We start from the raw sequence: 19,139 nt of genomic DNA, 5'->3' as shown, positions 1-19,139 counted from the left end.
ACCGACGTTACCTTTGGGCGTGGGCGCCGTCAGGACGAGGTCGTTGTAGCCGTTCTCCACCACCTTGACTTTGAAAAGTGGCCGCGCCTCCTGCTCCTCGATGAAGCACATGTACTTGCAGCGCCTAGAGGTCACATGTTTGTTTTCTTTGGTTGTTTGAAGCAAACGGAATTTTTACAAGCACCATGCGCGCATTACCTGTTGCTGTGGCGCATGCTCCAGTAGATGCGGTTGGCGTGGTAGCCAACGGGGAAGATGGCGGCACGGTCGTGGAAGGCGCTCATCTGGCGCGGCAGGAGCCTGCCCACGGCGCAGAAGAGAAGGCTTCCCACGCGGAAGCTGTGCCGCTGCTCGCCGCGCTGCACCATGGCCGCCACCTGCCGCGCCTCATCCCGCTGCACGTACACGCGGCGGAACACGGCGAAGCAGCGCAGCTCCGAGTCGTAGGGGTGGCGCGGCCATGCGCAGGGCTCGGGGGGCGGGCCTGACAACGTGGGCCGGTGGAGCTGGCACAGCATGGTCTTGTCCTGTACACACACGTGCGCGCCACAAGACACGTTTTGCCGCCGGTTCGAGCTTGGCCACAGGATAAGAGGACGCGCATCGTCTCAGTTCTTATCCGAATGGGTTTTTTTTTTTTGTTCCATGCGTGATGGGGAGAGACGTTCTTGCGTCAATGCTTGCCCTCCAAGCTTCTATTCTCTTTCTTACCTTGAAGAAGGTGCAGTGTGCCCTGATGGCGCAGGTGAAGTGGTAGGTGTTGGTGCAGCGCAGCCGGTTGCAGCCGCTGGTTGCGCCCGTTTGCTGGCAATGGGCGCATCGCAGCGTCAGACCCCGGCGCAGCGCCAACTCCACATTAATCAGAGCGCCCGCCTGAGTCTCGTACACCTCGCTGGACCACAAAGCGCAGTTCAGGTGCACCTGAGGGGGGGGGGGGGGGGGGGCAAAGTGCAACCGTGTCGTCACGGCGCTGGCGCGTGACGAGCCCGATGATACTGCACGGGGCACACTTACCCACAAATCCAAGTCCAGGTTGAGCAATCTGGCGGCTCCGTCGGTTTCTCCGTCGCCCTGCTGGTGACAAAAGCAACACCTGCGCTGGTCCGCGGGAAAGGGGTCGGGCCGAAGACACGCCCCCAGCTTCTTCAACAACACATCCGCTTCCTCCTCGGTCGGCACGGCGACAGCCTTGTCGGAAACGGGGCCCCTGCTGCGGAGGAGACGGCTTGAGGCCCGGTGCATCAAATGTCACGTGCCATGATTTGAAAAGGTGCACGATGGGGTCGGACGGTTTTACTGTTACGCGGCATCTTGTCGTGTCTAAACCAGCGTCGGACTTAGAGTGGGTATACCCCGGTGTCAAAATGTGAACATGCACACGTAGGATTGTGAGGGGTGACGCGACGGCGCCACTCACCTGGTCAAAGCCACGTTGACATTCCAGCGGCGCCAGCGCAAACTCTTTGTTCGCTTAGCGCGCTGACAGTCAGCCTCGGAGAAGGCGTGGGGGTGGGGCTTTAGTTTCACCTTCACCTGTCAAAGGCGGACAGCAAAATGACATTGGCGGCAACAAAACAGCAGCGTTCGTATTGTATAAGAACATTGCACCATAGACATGGGGTTAGGTTTTAGGGTTAGCGGGGCTTGGTGAGCCGGCAGAGTGCCGTGCCAAAAACGTTTCCCACCTTGAGGCCGTCCAGGCGGGGTTTGGTCTCCATTGTGATGGCAGAAGCAGAAGGGAAGCGGGGGGGCGGGGAGGCGGCGGCAGTCCGGGAGGGGGTCAGTGGTGTGGCGGGGAGCGAGTGGACGGCAAAGGACGACATGTTGTTGGCGTAGCGGTGTTGAGGAAGGAGCGGAGCGGCGCACTGGGGGCACAACAACGTAGACATGATGTCATGGCTCGTCAGCCCATCGCAGCTCGCATTCGGGCGCCACACCCCGCCTCACCTCGGCCGCCTTTGGTCCGGACGAGTAGAGTGCCGAGCAGGTGGGGCTGCAGAACAGCAGACTGGATCCACCCTCCTGCAACAAACAACAGTTGCATTCAAGCACGTCGAGCTCGGACTTCATCAGAGTCAAATGTTTTCCAACATTGAATTACATCGGTCAGAATTTTTTTATTAACACTGTGACTGTCGCAACATGCGCCAATTTTTAAGATATTATTAGTCATCAGTAGTTGTAGTTCTACTTAGAAAGTTTGACAGTTTGAACTTGGATTTTTAAAGTATTACGCCAGCTCCCTTTAGAGGTATGATTGTTTTTTTTAAACTGGTTCAGTACATTTCTGAAATGCAGTCGAGTTGCAGTTAACGTTTAACCACAGTGCTTTTAGAAATGTCTTGGATTTTGGTATCAGTCAGTCATATTTTTGCTGGAATAGTTGGCTAGCCACCGGCCCGGCATCGAGCATCAAAACTGCTGTTTGGACAGCATCTTACTTGTTTGGCCTCATGGATTTTGCGGACTCCGTTGCCCAGCAACACTTTGCAGAAGCCACACGACGGCGGGATGGAGACGGCGGGAGCGCTGCCCACGTTGTGTTGGATCGAGTCCAACCTGGCACCTGGACCAAAGGCTACTTGAGAGGTCACGTGATAACACACGCACGCATACAAAAGGAAGCATACAGACCAGTTGGTGGTGCTGTCCTCTGCTGCATGCTGCTTGCTGAGGCCTACAGAGGCAAACGTGCATGACTGAGTAAAAGCAGACGAGTGCATTTATGCGCTCGGAGCGGAATGGCACCTGAGGCAGCGGCACCGAGACTCCGGCCACCAGGGCGGGCGGGACGAGCGAAGCGCGACTCAGCTGGTAGTTGATGGGGGCGGGCAACCGCAGCAGCTTTGCCACCGCTGCCATAACTCTGAGAACATTCTGGAAAGACAGCCGCATCGTCAGAGGAAAGCAGCGAGCGTCAAAGGACGACTCGGGAAAGGGGCACACCTGTGAGGCGGTCGAGTTTAAGGTGATGGCGATGGGAACCAGATCTGCGTCGGAGCAGGAGGGAGGAGCTTGCTGACCGGCCTCAGTCTTGACTTCCCGCTTCAGCGCAGAGCCTGAAAAAAGCCAGTGGCACAAATGAGTCGAAGGGAAACGGCTCGCGGGACGGGAAGCCGTCGATGACGCTCCGCAGGACCGACCTTTGCCCCAGGAGCAGGGCACGATGGGAATTGGTGGCGACGGGCAGGGGGACAGGGCCTCCGTCTTGACGAACGACAGGTCGGGATACCTACTGACCTCGGCGTCAACCGTGCTCTCGGGGGACGAGGACGGAACAAAGCCGTCCGGGCTGGCGCACGGAGACGAGTCATGGATACTGATTGGACAAAAGAGGCAGAGTGAGTGAGGTGTCCGCAAGCGGGCCAGGCGGCTGGCGTCACCGTAGCTCTTCTTGGTTGTTGTGGGGCGGCGTGGGCAGGGAAGCGGGCACATCGACGTCGGCAGTCCGGGCGGCCCGCCGGAGCGCTTCGCCCTTGGATTTGACTGGCGCACCGGACGGGGCGAGGTCAGGCCCCACGGCACCACCGCCGCATTTTGGACCGTCGCAAGATGCGGTGCGCTCGCTGTCCTGTTTGCTCACTTCCTCCGCTGTGGCGAAGCCGTTGAGCAGCTTCTGCGGAGGGGGGGTGGGCGGCAGCGAGGCCGGAGGGGTGGGGGGGTTTCCCAGGATGTTCTGCAAATGTTACATATGGAAGACGCGCATTTGGCTTTTCGCCCAAATCACTTGCTCAAACTGTTTGGACGATGGAAGTAGCAAAGCAAATTTGCCCAACAAATGAATCGTGTGAAGTTGTTGGATTGCCGCTGTTAGCCATTAGCACGAGCACTCATGTGATCAATAAATAATGCTCTGTTTTTGCAAACAACTGTGCAAACAGCCAGCCCTCGAATCAAAAATTGGAGCGCCCCAAAATTTCCTCCTACCTTGCACGCCAGTTGCGCGTAGTAGTCGGCCACTCCGTCCAGGCAGGCATTGCCGAAGGAGCCGCTCAACCTGGAGACTCGGCCCAAAGACGAGCTGCCGTACGGGGGGAAAGGGCTCAGGTCCAGAACCAGAACGGGTTCCATCAGGGGCAGCGCCGAGAGCTGAGGGCACCAAAAAGTAACATTACAAATCCGGCCACGCTTCTTCCAATTCCAAACAAGCGGCTGCAGAGCATCCCATCGTTCGGAATCCTCGTCTTTCTGAGTCATGCAAATGACAAATGAAGGTAGCCTGCTGCCAGCTGACCTGCGTGAGGTGCGTCACCGACCGCTCCGAGGGAGAAGACGAGCAGTCGAGAGCGTCCTCGTCCTCTCGTCGCCTCTGTTTGCACTTGCTCAGACTTTTGTCTTTGTCGGGCCGCGCAGCCGCTCGCTTGCAGAGCTTCTTGCTGGTCGACGAGTCCAGGACGTCTGAGATCAGAGCGTACGTCGACACGTTGTCGTGGAATGCGCTGCCGTCCTCATCCTCGGAGCGCAGGCTTTCGCCAGAGATGGTGAGCGGGCCGTGGGTGCCGGGCGATGGCGTCTGATGGGGCGAGGCCTTTTCTCTGAGCAGGTGGCGGAGGAGCTCCTTCCCGGGGTCGTGAAGAGGGGAGGCGCACTGCGACTGGACCGGATCGCCCCGCTCCTCGCGCTCCTCCTGGGGGGAAACACAGGAAAGATTAAGGCCATCCAGTCTGAACTGGGCGAGTTGTTCTAAAAGACGCGGCTGGGGGATAACGTACGATTAAGTCAGGTGACATGACCCACCTTGACCTCCACGCGGCTCCCGCGCAGGAAGGCTTTCGGACGGTCTGCGCCCGTGAGACCGCCTCTCTCCCGGGCCGTCGAGCACACAGACAGCTGCCTCTCCAGCTCCAAGGACGGCGCCAAAGCCGACGAGGGAAAGTTAGAGTCAGTCGGCTCGGCGATGCCCCGTGCGGGGGTGGAACAGGACGTGTCGGCCGAGTCTGCGATGTCAGAGTGAGCGTACAGCGGCGTCCCGGCACCACTGTCCCGGTTGACGCTGCTCCTCTTTTTCCTTTTGGGGCCGTCGTCGGGCAGGATGTCGGCGTAGAGCTGAGAGAGGGAGGACGAGGAGAAGGGGGCGCAGAGGGCGGTTGATGGCGAGGAGAAGGCAGAGTCGGGACTGAACGGATGATGGCCTTGAGCGGCTTGACTGGGCGGCGTCGGAGGGGTGCCCAACGGGCGGACCTGAGCTGGACTTCCGGCGGCCCTTGCTTTAGTCTGCGCCACCTCCAAGGGCAAGACCCTCGCGAATCGCTCCGGGGAGATGCCGGCCCCGTGCGGGTGCAGTCCTCCGGTAAAGCCCTGCTGGGGCGCAGGGAACGGTACTGCCGCCTGGGCCCCCGGCGCAGGTGGTCGGGCGCCAGGGGGAGACTGGAGGAAGTCCTGGGGCAGCTCGGAACTGAAGAAGGCTATCTGGGAGAGAGCGTCTTCGGCGGGGGCTGGGCCAAGGGACCCGGTGGCGACTGCCGGCCCTGCGGGACACAGCCGTGCTCCGCCTTGCTGGTCCGCATCCAGCCTGTGCTGCTGCAACAGCCGATGATGCTCCACCTGAGACAGAAGGTTCCATGAAGGACATGCCAAATAAACGCGGCACAGTCTTACTCCTGACAGCTTACTGCGCGCGATTAAATGATACCGAGGCATACAAGTAGAAGGAACTTTGGGCTGGATGCAGGTGGCGAAGTTCAATTGGTCTTTTCATTTCGTGAATACCGGGAGGACTCAAACAGGCGGAGTCAAAAAAAAATGTTTTGTTGCATCCAGAAAAGAACTTTTATGTTTGCTGTTCAAAAGTTTTGTGTGTATGTGTGTGTGTGCGTGTGTGTGTGTGCGTGTGTGTGTGTGTGCGTGTGTGTGTGTGCGTGCTCACCCCTTGCATGAGTTGCACTCTGTGTCGCTCTTGCTGTTCTCTCAGTCTTTCCCTCCTTTCCCTTTCCTGGAAACCCTCACTGAAGGGGTTGTTGTCATCAAATTTGACCTACAGGAACAGAAGGAACAGGAAAGCTGACTGAATGTCTGCAACCTGGTCACGGTTCGTGCCCTCCCCTACTTGTCACGTCACACATTTGGATGACTTTTTACACAACACAGGCACGTCCCGATGTGTCACACACGGCGCCACGACAAGCACCGATCCTTTATGGAATCCATGCCGTGCAATTGAGTAGCCAAAACAAGCAAGTCAAGTCCAGGAAGCCACAGAGCAGAGAAACTGATCGCGTGTCTATGAAGATTGCTGTTTGGATGTGTTGCTGGTTGGTGAAAAACTAGGGGTGGACTGTCATTTGATTGCCAGTCTGTTTACCTGAGGCGTCGGGACCGATAGGTCACTACCCCCGATGCCACCGGAGGCAAAACCGGACGCCGGAACCGGGAGCCCAGGAACCGTGGCCGGAGCTTGAGGGACCGTCGGGAGGGCGGGCGGCATCAGGGGCGCCGACCAAGTGGGGGGGACCTTCTGAACGCCGCTCGGTAAAGGTGGCGCATTTTGGGGCAGCACGGCAGGGGGTGACGTTGGGGGGGCCCTCTGCTGCCGCTGGCCGCTCCTGTAGTCCTCAATGAGCACCGTGTGATCTTTTTGCTGCTTCCGGATCTTAAACGCAACAGACACCATTTGAGAAAGTCGCCGACCGGTGGTTAGGGTTACGGTTGAAAAAGAGCGCTGACCTGTTCCAGCTGCTTCTGGACGGCGGCCTGCTGCTCGACAACGTAGCGTAGCTGGGCGGCGTCGTCCTCGGCCGGCTCGCGACCCGCTTTCTTGGCCGTCCTTTGTTTGGCCGACAGCGCCTTCTTGGTCTTGCGGTGGGCGGCGAGCTGCTCCTCCAGGAGGCGCTGTTGCATCTGCAGGAGCCGCTGCGTCTCCCCCAACCACTCTTCATACTGACGCCTCTGAGAGTCATCTGTGGGACGCGTGCGCGCAGGCGCGTGGCGTCACTGACTAGCAAAGCGGCACCGCAACTATTTAACACGGGGAGGAACTCACTGACGAAGCCCGGTCCAAAGCTGGGTGGGTTGGGCCGCGCCAGCTGAGCGTTCAAGTTGGCGCCCTGACGGGAGACAAGACACTTCCGGGTTCAGGATTTGGCAAACTTTGGAGATTTTGGTGTGTCTACTGGTGGCAAATGCGCACAGCCCACCCGGCATGTTATTTTATGTGACCCGCTAAAGCTAATCATGTGTGTCTCATCTGTTTCTTGCTAAAATCCCCATGTGTGTTTGTATGGGAGTGTGTCACCTGGGCCACTGGAGCAGGCGGCTGACTTGTGGCCTCAGGAGTGGCGGCGGCTGGAGCCTGATGAAACCTAGAAGGCGTCAAAAGCAGCAAACAGTCAGGTGAGAGTCATCGGTGAGCCGTCAGGGTCAGAAAGGCCTCTGTTGGCCTGCCTTGCCAAAATTCAAATATTTTATGGCAGCAATCGCTTTTGCGCGTGTGTTGGATATTAGATTTTAGCTTCTTGGGGTTGAATGTTTCTTGAACCCTAACACAGAGGATAGAGCCCTCATACCTGTTGATGACCATGTTGTTGAGGCCCAGGCTACCTTGGCTCATGACCTTATTGATGCCTTTCAGAGCCACCATCTTGGCCTTCATGATGGGGTCCGAAACGGAGTCAAAGTCCACTGCACACACAGACGTTCATTGCAACACGACAGCAAACGCGTGCGTAGGTCACGGCTCGGTCGTTGGCTCACCCAGATCCGGGATTCCGGGCTCCGGGGTAGACTTATGCCTGATCAGGGCCTGCATTTGTTTCTGCTGCTGCTGCTCCTGGCGCTCCTGGTCCAGGAGGTCCTGCAGCAGGAGAGGCTGCTCCTCCAGGAGGAGATGTTTGCCATTGCTCTGACTCAGGTCCTGGCCCAGAGGAGACACTTCCTCTCTGGAGCACGGTGGCTGAAGGGGCTGAGCTTGAGGGCTGATGAGCGGGCAAGGCTGGGAGAGTTGGAGGGACAGCGAGTGAGGCCCGGAGCCAAGAGGCAGCCCCAGAGGAGCGTGAGGAGCGCTAGTTTGCCGAGAGGGCGGCGGGTGAGGAGCCAGGTAAGCCGATGAGGGTCCCGCCACGCTCTGCCGGAAGCCGGACTGCGGACCTGGAGAAGCACAAATATGGGGATCACAGCTGAGTTCCGCTCCCAAGCTGAGACAAGTCACATCCTGAGTCGGGATTCACCTGGAGCCAGCGGCGGGGTCAGGGAACAAGGTGGAGCCTTTACATTGGCCTGCAAAAGCCCAGAACCACAAACGGACTGCCCCAACTTTCCCTGAGGGGAAATAATGACACTTTTTAAATACATCACACCCATACATGGCAATTTTTGGGCTTAACCCATTGCCCATTACTTGAGAAAAAAGCGCAGCGGCCAAAGCTGTAACTATTCTAAAAGCAATTTTCTGGTGCCGTCTTAATGGTGCCAAGGAAATATGTTAGTGTGCATTCAAGGGATTCATGAACTGTTATTGCCTACCTTGGAGGCAAGCTGGCTCAATCCTGCTGCCTCAGCCCCAGAAGCCGCCGCAGCTAGTCCAAAGGCTCCATCCGGTCCAGGAATCTTTTGAGGATGCACAGGCGGAGGAGGGGGAGCAGACCGGTTTGGAGGATCCGCCTGGACACCCTCTTCATTTTCTTCTTTGACCGGAACCGCAGAGTCGACAAGGCTGTCCTTTCGGGGTGCCACCTTCTTCGGCTCGCCTACAGACTCCCCTAGGTCGAGCTCTTCATTGAACATGTCTTTCTTGTCCTCCAGGTTGAGCTCGGGGTCAGCGTAAGCGATCAGGTCAAACTTCCCCAACAGCAGGAAGTCATCGAGGTGGAGGTCGTTCGGACCCAGGTCCAAGTCTTCTTTGCCTGAAGTGGACAAGTGCTCGCCTTCAGTTGAGGCCCAATAAGGCAAATCTTGGGCGTTTAGTCTACATCGGCGTTCTCATACAAATCCTCACACAAAAAAAATCAGCAACAATAACTGTCTCGAGACAGCGATTCTTACCATCTTCGGGATCCAGGTTGAGACTGAGGTCAACTAGGTCTTTCACTTCCACGTCTTCCAGATCTTTGACAGCCGACTCCACGCCTTCCAAGTGCTCCTCGATGCCCTCGGCACCCTGGAGTGCCACGTCATGGCCCTGAGCCAGGGCCGGCGCCGCCGTGTGGACCAGGTTCCGCTGATCCTGCTGGTTCAGTTGCACCATCAGGAGCACAGGCTGGCCGACCGCAGTTTCCCCCAGGCGCGTGCCGGGCGGGGCCTCCTCGGCCGCGGGGGAGAAGGGCATTCTCAGCCGGTTCTCTGGAGCGCGATGGCGAAGCTCGATGTAGGGTTGACCCAGGATGCTGTGTTGCTGCACGGGGAGAGCGCAGGGGACGGGAAAGGCCTGGGGGGCGGCTGCTCTCGCACAAAACACTTCCATTAGCGGCGCGCGCACCATGAGCCAAAAGCGTCAAGCACTCGTCTCACCTGACAAGACGTGAGGGTGCGGGCCAGCGGCGGTCACCGGACGGATGACAATCAGCTCACTGGGAAGCGGCTTCCTCAATTGGGCGGGGGCGACGGCGGGAGCTCCTCCTCCGGCGTTGCTATGCGGGAAAGAGTCTTGCGGAAAAAACCTGAAGACGGCAAACGCGCTCATCATGCTGACCCGCACGCGTTTGACAAACTCCTCTCACCTCAAGGGCATTCCTCTCTGCGGGGGAAACGGAGCCATGTTGGCCGAGGTCAGACCTCGCAGCTGTTCTCCCGGCAAATGCGGCGTGCCGGGGTAAGGCGGCGGAGGCCGTCCCAAGGCGTCCCTCGGCGGGGCGATGGGCCAGCGATGGGGTGTCGGCACACCGGAAGCAGGTATGGATGGTGAGGGTCCGGCCTCCCGTAGACCTTTCTCCTGCCGCAGGGCGCTCTTCTGTTGCTGCTGCCTCAGGATGAGCTGACGCAGCCTCTGACGCTGCACGAGCGCAGACGTTTCGGCATCCTGGTCAGACATCTCGCTGAAGTAGTCGCCACGTATTTGCACGCACACATAGGGTGACTACGCTCGTTCTACTTAAGCACGAGAATGACATTTTTGTGCCGTGAGAACACAAGTAGGCCCATGTAGTAGGGATGTATGCTGACTAGGAAGGAGAAGTGGCTTCTGAAGCTCTATATCAAGGAGTTGCTCAAATGGTAGTGGATTGCAGGACATGCCTTTCGTTCTTGTACTAGTAGGGCAACCGGTTCACAACCGCATGCTACGAGTACCACTGGAGAATTTTAATATTCAGCACTTGAGTGATGAGCAACATGCAAATGTCCTACTAGGAAAGGTCATGCAAGCAGTGCAAGCCAGTGGTTGAAATGGCATGATTAACAAGGCCAGTATAAGTAGTGCACGCAGGCCAAGGACGACATGCCGAAAGGAGAGCAGTCGCACCTGTCTCAGCTTCTCCTCTGAGTCGCCGAGCTGCGGGAGCAAGGCCATTGGTCCTCCCAACGAAGTCTCGTCGCCGGTTGTCGTCTCGTCGGTCGGCGAGGCTCCGGAGCCCACGTGAGCTGCCGCCGTCCTGTGCTCGGACGTCTCGGCGCACTCCAGGGCCAGGCTCCTCCCGGACGTCCCAACAAAGGAGTCCCGCTGCTGCGACTGACAATGACAACCACCACTTTATTTCAATGTCGTGTCACGTCACCCATCCAAACTACGGCCGTAGAGGCCCAGGCTTAAATTGGCGTGTTTTATGAAAAAACTTCCCCTTGGTCAGACCAATTTGTCAAGCAACGCGTCATGCAAAACGTTGTGGTTGACACGCAGGAGCGAGCGACACACAACTCAACACGACCCGCCGCAGGGGCCGTTACCTGCTTGCGGGTCGCTGTTTCCCCGCCGAGTGGAGATCTCATGAATTGAGAAGCCGAGGTCTCCACTAGGGTCTGCCCGAGGGCTTCTAGGGGCTTCTGAAGGTCGGGGGAGGAGGGTCGCTGGGCATAATGGTCCGGCGAGGGGCGCGGCGTCCCAGGAGCTTTGGCGTAGGGGTCGGAGGTCACGGTGCCACCCGGCGATCGAGTGAAGTGCACGGGAAGGGGGGGATGGGGTTCCGACACGTGGTGGGAAGGCGAGGCGCTCGCCATCTTCAAGTGGTCGGGGCGTAGCGCGGGCAGCGCGTTCGTGAGATACGAGCTCGAAGGGTTGGTGTAGGCCTCGGGCAAAGCCGACTGCTGGACCAAGGACTGGGCCATTGGGAGGTTACAGTCCAACCTGGGGGTGCCTGGCGCAGGGGCGTATGGGCCACGCCGAGGGGAGCCCATCCCTGAATGAAAGGCGGGGTCCTGAGACTGCGGGAGGCCGAGGTCTGCCGGTCTAGATGGCTCCCTCCTGGCTCCCGGCGCCGTGACACAAAAAGAGTCCTGCTGCAGCTGGTTTTGGGGGGCCATGGGGGCTTTAAAGGTGCCCCCTTGGACCAGAGACCTGTGGTACACCTGTGAGGCCGAGGGGGGGCTCTTCATAGCTGCTTTGCTGTGCTGCGGACCTGAATGGGAAAATGAGAAAAAGGAAAAAAAGAGGAGCGTTTCGGAGGTAGAAGATGATGGGGTGCGCTACTGCCAGGCGTGGGAGGGCGGGGGCTTACCAGTCTGGAGGGCAAGTGCGCGGGAAGCATCGGAGGCTTTGAAATCGGGTGATGGCGCTGGAGACCCTGAGGTGTCGCGAGCAGGGGAGATGCTGAGGGGGGGGCAGTGCTGAACGGAGGTGGGCCGAGGGGTCCCCACCGGCTTGCTGTAAGGGTCCCAGGGAGAGGCCGGACGGGACGATGGAGGGGAAAACATCTGAGGGGAGTTGGGGAGCTGCTGGAGGGGGGAGGAGGAGGAGTGAGGGGAGCGGGGGGAGTGCGGAAGTGACGCGCATCCGGAAGGGGGTGGCGCTTGCGGTCTGAGAAAGACGTCATCAGCCAGCGACGAGCCTTGGAGGAGGTGGTGACGTGGGCGTGCGTCCGGCGAGGCGTCCGGCCGCTGATTGGCCAAGAGCTGCCGCTGCTGCTGCAGCAGCAGCTGCTGCTGCTGCAGCAGCAGCTGCTGCTGCTCGCTCTTTACCTGCTCCAGCTTTTGACTGGCTTCTATCTTGGCCATTTGTTTGCTCTTCTGCCGCATTTGCTGAGGACAAGACAGAGTGGCATTGCGCACGTCAGGCCAGAGACACCCCTGTTTCCATTCTCGCGCTCAAGACCCCAAGCTACTTGAGTGTGCGCATGCATGCAAGAACACGACATCACTCAGGCAGGACGTGGAGCCCCAGACAATCCCGGCAGGTGGTCCTGCTCTCCGGTGGAGAAGCCCTCCCATCCCCACGACCCAAAATTTGACAGGAGCCGCGTGGCGGACACGGAGGGCTCACAGCTTCACCTCAACGCGTCTGGGCGGGATTGCGAGAACTGAAGCCGCTCTCAGCGAGAAACACGCCTGCAGCCATGAGACTGAAATCCTCAGGCGGCGGCTCGGGAAGTCAATCCCGTGATTACCGCAGAGCCGCCGTGGCGGTCAGTCATGCGGATGATGACGAGGGGGACGCTTGGCCACCAGAGGGGGCGAGCCAAGCGGCTCCGCGGTCATTGACGACGCCGGAAGAGGATTTCAGGGGGTCACGGATGCAGGACGGCAGGAAGGGTTCACCTGGAGAGCTTACCAGAGCCTCTTTGCCACCTCCTGCTACAGATGCCTGGAAGGGACAATCTTTATCTGTATTTTCCTGCCTCTTCTTACCGGCTCGCCATCTGTCTTTTACCTCTCCCTTTTCAATGACACATCAGAGACATTAGTAGAGGAGGCAGGAGCGACGCTCGGCACCGTTCACACAAGCGTCAGCAGCAGTAACATCATCATCATCGTTGTCGTCGTCACCGCGGTTACTATGACAACAACTGCACCCCCACCCCCCATGCTGACGACCATGCGGCCCCCACTCACCTGTCTCAACCTCCACTCCTGCTCCTGCTCTGACTCTCTGGGCCTGAACGGATCCCGGAGAGCCGAGTCGGCGGCGTCCGGGCAGCCGGTGTCATAGGGCACCTGGGGCGGCGGTGGACATGGATGCGTGCGCTTCGGAGGCTCGCTGCACATGTGGACCTTGTGGATGCGTTGAGCCGCCCGGTTGTCCCGTGCCCGTTGCTGTGAGAAACCACACGGCATCGTCAAGACCAAGCACCGGCGCGGCGATCTGGACGACGAGGCACTCACCACATACGGCGCTCTGTCCTGCGAGCTAGCCTTCCTCCACAGCTTGGCGATCTGCTTGACTCTCGTTGACCACTCTGACAAAGACGTGCAAAGAAGAGTGCTAAGCCCGACGCTAGCTCTTAGCGCGAGTATCCTACATAAGTGTGCGTCAATGGCAATCACAGCAATTCACTCAATTTCAACCACATTCCATTTCATCTGATCACCGCAACTTTGCTAAGCATGCGTGAGCGCGCTTACCAGGGTAGTGCTCCCTCAGCTGGGGGAAGTTGGTGTTACAATAGAGCACGGGCGCGACAGTGGCCTGCTCCCCGAGAGCCTCCTCCTTCTCCCACTTCATCATACTCCTCTGAGCCGTCGACATGGCGTCGTGCTCGCCCTCTGCCGCCGCCTGATTAGCCTGTAGCGGGCAAGGGGTGCCGCCGCAGACCGGAACCCCCGGCACGTTGTCCGACTTGGCAGCGTGGCCCGCCAGGCCGTTCAGCAGAGCCAGACGAGGAAAAGCGCCGGAGCCTGCTGAGGGTCGCGCCGCAGTCAACCATGCGCCTTTCACCTGGGGCTGTGTGTGTGAACGCACATACCCGTGTGCGTGTATTGGTTGTGTTGCTGGCTGCTGTCTGGGCTGAGCACGGCAATGAAAAGGTCTTCCACGTCTTTCCCTTCCAGCTCTGCGCACACGTCATAAACATAAAGTGTGAACACGTGCTGCAAGTGAGAATTGAGGGCACCTACCTGGAATCTTGTGCAGTTTGCTGAGGAGGGCACCTGGAACATGACCCCATAAAAAAAAGTAAAAAAAACATATCAGTGGCTACGAACGATGCGGGCGAGCAGCAGCTGAGTGTTCCACTCCAGGCACAACTGATCGATGTACACTAAATAATTGCTTGTATGATGTTCAATGGTATAATAGTGATTTGTTCAAGTATTTTCTTTATTTATTTTACATGAATGTGGATTTATCCCAAAATTATTATGGCGTTTTTTTTTGTTAACTGATAGGCAGTACTACAATAGTACCGCTAACATCTTATCAATACCGACATGTGAGCAACTAGAACTTACCGTCCGTCACCATCTTGTCCAGCTCGGGGTTTAGGATGGCGTCCAGAGGTTCTTCGTGCAATGCTTTCTGACCTCGCCCGCCGCTTCCTGTCGGCTCAGAGGTCAGCAAGGGGTCGTGGATCACGGAGCCGATGTCCGGGCCTGCTGATAGACATGACACCAGCAGTTGCTTGGTTAGGGCAGGGGGAGGGGGGACGTGGCTCTCCCGTGATGGCCTCGTTGCGCCTTCCGTATTAGTCAGCCTCTCAACAATAAATCTTGGCTGATTTTCGTTATCTTCTGTAAAAATGTGTGTGTGTCTGCATATATGTGTGTCAGGGGGTGACTCACAGAGTCTTTCCTGCTTTGCCTTGATCAGCTTTCCAGAGGGGGTGTCAACCGCTCCTGACTGGCTGATCCTCGCCGCCTCCGAGAGCATCCTCTGGTCCACTTGACGGATACGATACAGAAGATCCCGACCGAAGAAGGCTTCCTTGAAGGGAGAGGCGGGATGGCCAATCACAACGCTGCGACTGCGCGCGGGCTAGGGCGGGCGTTACCTGTAGATAAGACGGGAAGGCCTCCTCCAGCTTGGTCTTCTTCTTTCTATATCTCTTCTTCGCCTTGTCTGCGGTGCGTTCGGCTCCGTCTGCGAGCAAGAGAACGGCGAGGAGGATGACGACGCGGGGCGAGAAGCGTGCGGTCTATCGAACGTCGCGTTACCTTCGTCTGCCTGCGGCGTCTGGCCGGAAGGTTGCTCGCCGCCGCCTTTAACAGCAGCGCCTCCCGCCTTCCCGCCGCGCTGCCGCACCATGAAGCCGCCGATGCCTGTGAGATGAAGCATTCCGTGAGATCATACATGGACACTTCATTGCGTAGGCCCCCGCGCGCAATCGCGCAGAGTGAACGTCATCCGGTCCCGAGGCAAACCGAGCACGAAGCTAATGCTTCTTACTTCTTCTACGTTCACTTTGGAATGCACATGTCCAACTGTTCACTGAGTACTTTGTGTAGAGCTTCTCCTCACCTGGCCTGTATGGCTTCCTCTTCCTCTTGGCCACGTCTTTGCTGACATCATCATCGAGGGCGAGCTCTCTCTCAGGGCTGGAGTCCGACTTGAGGTCACACTCCAGGTGACCTGCGCGAGCACACCTTCATAGGGGCACATTCAAACGAGGGTATGCGCGTGCGTGAGCGTCACCTGCGTCTGGGTGGGGTGGAGTCTGCAGGACGGACACGCTGTTCTGGTTAATGATCCTCAGCTTCAGTTTGGGTTTGTACCTGACGGTGGACAGACACAATGATGATCACCACTTCCTCGGCATCTCCGAATACATCTATCTGACTGTAGGTCGTGAAGGTGTTCCCATGTAAAAATATATTTTTCTTTTCTTTCCTTCCGACCTGGGACATTTCAAGTCAAGCGTTTTTGGCCTGTATTGGAGGTCACTTTGCTCACCTGCGGTACCTGCGAGCTGAGGTCAAAGGTTCCACCAGCGACTGCAGCTGAGAGAGGCCCAACTCGGTCAGACATACGCCATCCTGACTGTACGTCTTGGTGTCTGCGCACACAAAGCCATTTGCCCTCATACCGATCAATTTTCGGGCCGATTTTCAGGAGATGTCGGCCATTTTTGTGCGGGGTCGCGGAAAAAAGTCGGCGGCCAAGACTATGAGTCCGACTGTCATAGAACACACCTGCTTCGCGGCTCCTGGAGAGGATCTGAGCCATGTCCAAATTATCGGGCCTCCCTGGAACATTCACGCCAGTTGGCCAGAACGTCACCGATCGGCTCATGTGCACAAGCGTGTGTGCGTATGTGTGTGTGTGGGCGTTACCCAACGGGACGCGACTGTGCGTTCGACACAGCGAACAGTCGAAACCTTCGTCGGCGGTGTCCTCCGCCTCGTCTTCGGTGGCCAGACCCTCACAAACGGCATGTACCCACCTACACGCAGAAATCGTACCTTGTTATCTTAAAGATAAATTGAATGTGAATTCGTCTGGCATGTACATGGTGGTCAGGTTGGCAAATAAATGGCAACAAAACTGAACAGAACCAAAAAGATGTTCGCCGAGTGGCTGTCCGCACCGGTCACACTGCTGACACTGCAGAATGAGGTCGTCGTGAGCGTAGGCTCTCTGGCAGAGGGGGCAGCAGGTGAGACTGGCGCACGGGCCGCAGTGGCTGTAATTGCTCTGCCAATCGCAGTGCGGCCCGGGTGAGGCCGAACCACACTGGACACACCAAACACACCTGGCACAAAACAGCAGGTATTTTACAAGGCTGAGGCGGCGGCGAGTATTTTGGCCCCAAGTGCACACACTCACCATTTACATTTCCAGGCCCCCTTGGGCACGGTGTGTAAGGGCGGGTCCAGGCAGTACGTGTGGTAGCTGATGTCGCAGTCGTCGCACAGCAAGAGCCGGCCGGGGTCGGTGGCCTCGCCGCAGGCCTCGCACACCGTGCACTCCAGACAGCGCCAGCCCTTGGTCAGGATGACCCGAGTGACCTGCGCAAAGTGGATGGCGGCGTGAGCGCAGCGCCAGAGGAGAGGGGCCGGGGACGGCTACCTTGACATTGACGCAGTACGGGTGGTAGCACTGGCCGCACTGGGAACACGCCAGCAGGCGACCTTCCGCGCCGCGCCCGAAGCTGCCGCACACCACGCACATGTCCTACGCCGGCGGGCGAGCGCAAAAGGAGCAAGGTTACTTTGCAGTTGACCCGAAAACGAACCTTTGCCACCAACCTGTTGGAGCGTGAAGATGTCCGAGGTAGAGAACATGACCACAGTGTTGTGCATGGAGTTCTCCTCCTCCTCTTCCTTGGGCGGGACCGACTCCACAAAGCCGTACTGCAACGACAGCGTGCGGTTGGAGCGCTCGTTAGGCCAGGCCGGTCTTATATGCTCCTGGGCAAGCAGTCCAACCGGACGGGTCGAAAAATATCAATGAAATTACCGCAGGCGACACAGACACAAAGTCCTGCGTCTTGAGCCGAGCTCTTCCTCGTCCCCCCCGTCCTCCTCCCGCACCTCCTCCTCCTCTAGACCTCCTCCTTCCAGGAAAGCCTGAGCCACGACCCTAACAAAGGAATCACACGGAAAGACGACGAGAACGTTAATCAGCAGATAGACTCGTCAGGAGTTAGGCCGCGCATCTTTTGCAGCCGTTCACAGGCCAGGCAACGGGTGGGCGGTTTCGTTAAGGCACTGGGGCCGATAGATGGGTGGGTGGGTGGGGATCGAGGGGGACTCATTTAGCACTTTTTTACCACTCTCATGCTCCAGAGCGGCGAGTCCGCTTGGCGGGACTTGGGGCTGTCCTGGCCTCCCTCGCCCACAGAGTCCTGGGAGGATGAGTGGGGGCTCACCGGCCTCGTGTTACTCCACCACGAACCCTGAGGGAGGGAGGAGGACGAGGGGGTGGTGGAGGGATGGCGAAGCAGAGCAGAGCGAGGAAGACCGTGGGAAGGAGGGAACAAAACGCAAGAACGTGAATGCCACGGTGGGCCACAAACCACACCGGGAGCGGTAGCTCACGTACCTGCCGCACGCAGGACCTGCCCGGGGAGAACTTCCTCTTGGAAATGGCGGGCTTGCCCATGCTGATCTTACGGGTGAGCGGGATGACCGCGGACGCCGACGGTGAGGTCTGCCGGCCGGCCCAGCGATCAAACAAGGACGACAAGACGTTACTTACAAATTCACACAGACGCCATGCATGAAACATACCACGACACAAATGAACTCTTTGGCTTCAACTCGCTTTTCCTATTAGAAATAGTTTTGAGCGACAGTGGATTATTTTTTACCAGATCGATCAAGTTCTCAAGTTGTCGTAGAGAAGGCTTCATATGAATTCACGTTTCACGGGCCTTTACTGTCACACGTATATGGCTAAGCTAGGAGACCAAACTATTCATGCAACATATTTGACATTGCTGTGATAGAGGCTCGTTCGTCGTTTGAGGTGTTTTTCCAAACGGCTTGCGCTTCTTGTTTTCAAATGGGTTTGGGTTTAGCCATACCTTGCAGAGGGGCGGCAACTCCCTGGACGGTGGACTGACGCTGGGCGAAGGAGGGGAGAGGGGCGGCGGGGTGAGCGGGACCCTGTTGGGCGAGGTCTCAGGGGAGGCCTCCGTGGAGAACGGAGACTGCCTGAGTCGGATGGACAGTTCGTCCGTTGGAGGCAGCGAGCGAGGAGGAGGCCTTAGACTCCGCATGTGGAGAGGGCGAGGGCTGAGGGAGGCGCTCGGAGACAACGAGCTCATCAGCGTCATCACCTCCGAGTCGAAAGAAGGGTCTGCCCCGCCCACTGCCTCCCCGCCGCTGTCGCTCTCCTCCCGTCTTGGTTTCATTGCGACCGCGTCGTCCCTCTCTGATGAGCCGGCCCGGGATGAGGCAGCATCGTTGGTGGATTCGAGCATCTCCCGGAAGTCTTCTCGTGGCCATTCCGAGGAACAGTCGGGCTCCGCGCTGGGGGGAGGGGACGCCGCTGAGGAGATGTCTGGCCACGGCGGAGGGGAAGCGCTAGGTGAGGGCGACGACGGTGAGGGAGGAGTGGAGAAGAAGGGGGAGGCTGCAGCGGGCTCACCGCTTGATGGATGGACTCCTAGGGAGACATCGTCAGCTTCCTTCTGGAGGTTATTTGAACTAACTGCCTGCTCCGTACCTGACGGGAGGCATCTTAAAGTCCTGGGCTGCTCCTGGTTCTGCAATAAATTTTCCTCCTGCTGCTGCTGCTCCCTATTCTCCTCCTGCATCTGCTTCGCATTTTCCTCCTCTAGCATGTGCTGCTTATTTTCCGCCTGGTCCGGTACTCCTTCTGACGTGTCAGGAAGGTACTGGTGCAAGTGGAGAGGTGGTTCCTGGTCCGTGGTGACTGTTGAAAGAGAATACAAAGAGTTAAG

The 19,139-nt window shown here is 58.1% G+C and overlaps 1 protein-coding gene across 11 annotated transcripts in view; it reads right to left on the bottom strand.

The window, feature by feature from the left end:
• Positions 1-19,139, bottom strand: part of LOC133144022 (histone-lysine N-methyltransferase 2C-like) — a 31,905-nt gene that overhangs the window by 1,952 nt on the left and 10,814 nt on the right. For 2 of the 11 annotated variants that reach the window (XM_061266369.1, XM_061266368.1), the window contains exons 14-67: positions 18,258-19,111; positions 17,774-17,881; positions 17,502-17,627; positions 17,189-17,311; positions 16,978-17,082; positions 16,799-16,903; positions 16,556-16,737; positions 16,317-16,481; positions 16,063-16,172; positions 15,922-15,975; positions 15,683-15,785; positions 15,425-15,504; positions 15,251-15,361; positions 14,947-15,051; positions 14,784-14,872; positions 14,575-14,716; positions 14,245-14,388; positions 13,912-13,944; positions 13,761-13,847; positions 13,420-13,695; positions 13,180-13,253; positions 12,910-13,110; positions 12,629-12,733; positions 11,580-12,099; positions 10,813-11,480; positions 10,391-10,597; positions 9,651-9,949; positions 9,442-9,590; positions 8,977-9,369; positions 8,458-8,837; positions 8,163-8,253; positions 7,690-8,082; positions 7,503-7,617; positions 7,232-7,298; positions 6,980-7,043; positions 6,664-6,896; positions 6,302-6,589; positions 5,867-5,974; positions 4,738-5,544; positions 4,235-4,627; positions 3,928-4,089; positions 3,384-3,676; positions 3,144-3,319; positions 2,947-3,059; positions 2,749-2,877; positions 2,635-2,677; positions 2,442-2,566; positions 1,948-2,022; positions 1,686-1,865; positions 1,418-1,533; positions 1,015-1,210; positions 712-921; positions 199-527; positions 12-124 (exon numbers count right to left, since the gene is read on the bottom strand). In XM_061266369.1, coding sequence (XP_061122353.1) covers positions 12-124; positions 199-527; positions 712-921; positions 1,015-1,210; positions 1,418-1,533; positions 1,686-1,865; positions 1,948-2,022; positions 2,442-2,566; positions 2,635-2,677; positions 2,749-2,877; positions 2,947-3,059; positions 3,144-3,319; positions 3,384-3,676; positions 3,928-4,089; positions 4,235-4,627; positions 4,738-5,544; positions 5,867-5,974; positions 6,302-6,589; positions 6,664-6,896; positions 6,980-7,043; positions 7,232-7,298; positions 7,503-7,617; positions 7,690-8,082; positions 8,163-8,253; positions 8,458-8,837; positions 8,977-9,369; positions 9,442-9,590; positions 9,651-9,949; positions 10,391-10,597; positions 10,813-11,480; positions 11,580-12,099; positions 12,629-12,733; positions 12,910-13,110; positions 13,180-13,253; positions 13,420-13,695; positions 13,761-13,847; positions 13,912-13,944; positions 14,245-14,388; positions 14,575-14,716; positions 14,784-14,872; positions 14,947-15,051; positions 15,251-15,361; positions 15,425-15,504; positions 15,683-15,785; positions 15,922-15,975; positions 16,063-16,172; positions 16,317-16,481; positions 16,556-16,737; positions 16,799-16,903; positions 16,978-17,082; positions 17,189-17,311; positions 17,502-17,627; positions 17,774-17,881; positions 18,258-19,111 — 10,917 coding nt within the window. The remainder of the gene's footprint in view (positions 1-11; positions 125-198; positions 528-711; positions 922-1,014; positions 1,211-1,417; positions 1,534-1,685; positions 1,866-1,947; positions 2,023-2,441; positions 2,567-2,634; positions 2,678-2,748; positions 2,878-2,946; positions 3,060-3,143; positions 3,320-3,383; positions 3,677-3,927; positions 4,090-4,234; positions 4,628-4,737; positions 5,545-5,866; positions 5,975-6,301; positions 6,590-6,663; positions 6,897-6,979; positions 7,044-7,231; positions 7,299-7,502; positions 7,618-7,689; positions 8,083-8,162; positions 8,254-8,457; positions 8,838-8,976; positions 9,370-9,441; positions 9,591-9,650; positions 9,950-10,390; positions 10,598-10,812; positions 11,481-11,579; positions 12,100-12,628; positions 12,734-12,909; positions 13,111-13,179; positions 13,254-13,419; positions 13,696-13,760; positions 13,848-13,911; positions 13,945-14,244; positions 14,389-14,574; positions 14,717-14,783; positions 14,873-14,946; positions 15,052-15,250; positions 15,362-15,424; positions 15,505-15,682; positions 15,786-15,921; positions 15,976-16,062; positions 16,173-16,316; positions 16,482-16,555; positions 16,738-16,798; positions 16,904-16,977; positions 17,083-17,188; positions 17,312-17,501; positions 17,628-17,773; positions 17,882-18,257; positions 19,112-19,139) is intronic. The other 9 variants (XM_061266375.1, XM_061266373.1, XM_061266376.1 and 6 more) reach the window with 9 other exon arrangements.

Source organism: Syngnathus typhle, linkage group LG19 (genome assembly GCF_033458585.1).
Source record: "Syngnathus typhle isolate RoL2023-S1 ecotype Sweden linkage group LG19, RoL_Styp_1.0, whole genome shotgun sequence".
NCBI classification, from domain to species: domain Eukaryota; kingdom Metazoa; phylum Chordata; class Actinopteri; order Syngnathiformes; family Syngnathidae; genus Syngnathus; species Syngnathus typhle.
This window is presented reverse-complemented; position numbering and strand designations above follow the sequence as displayed.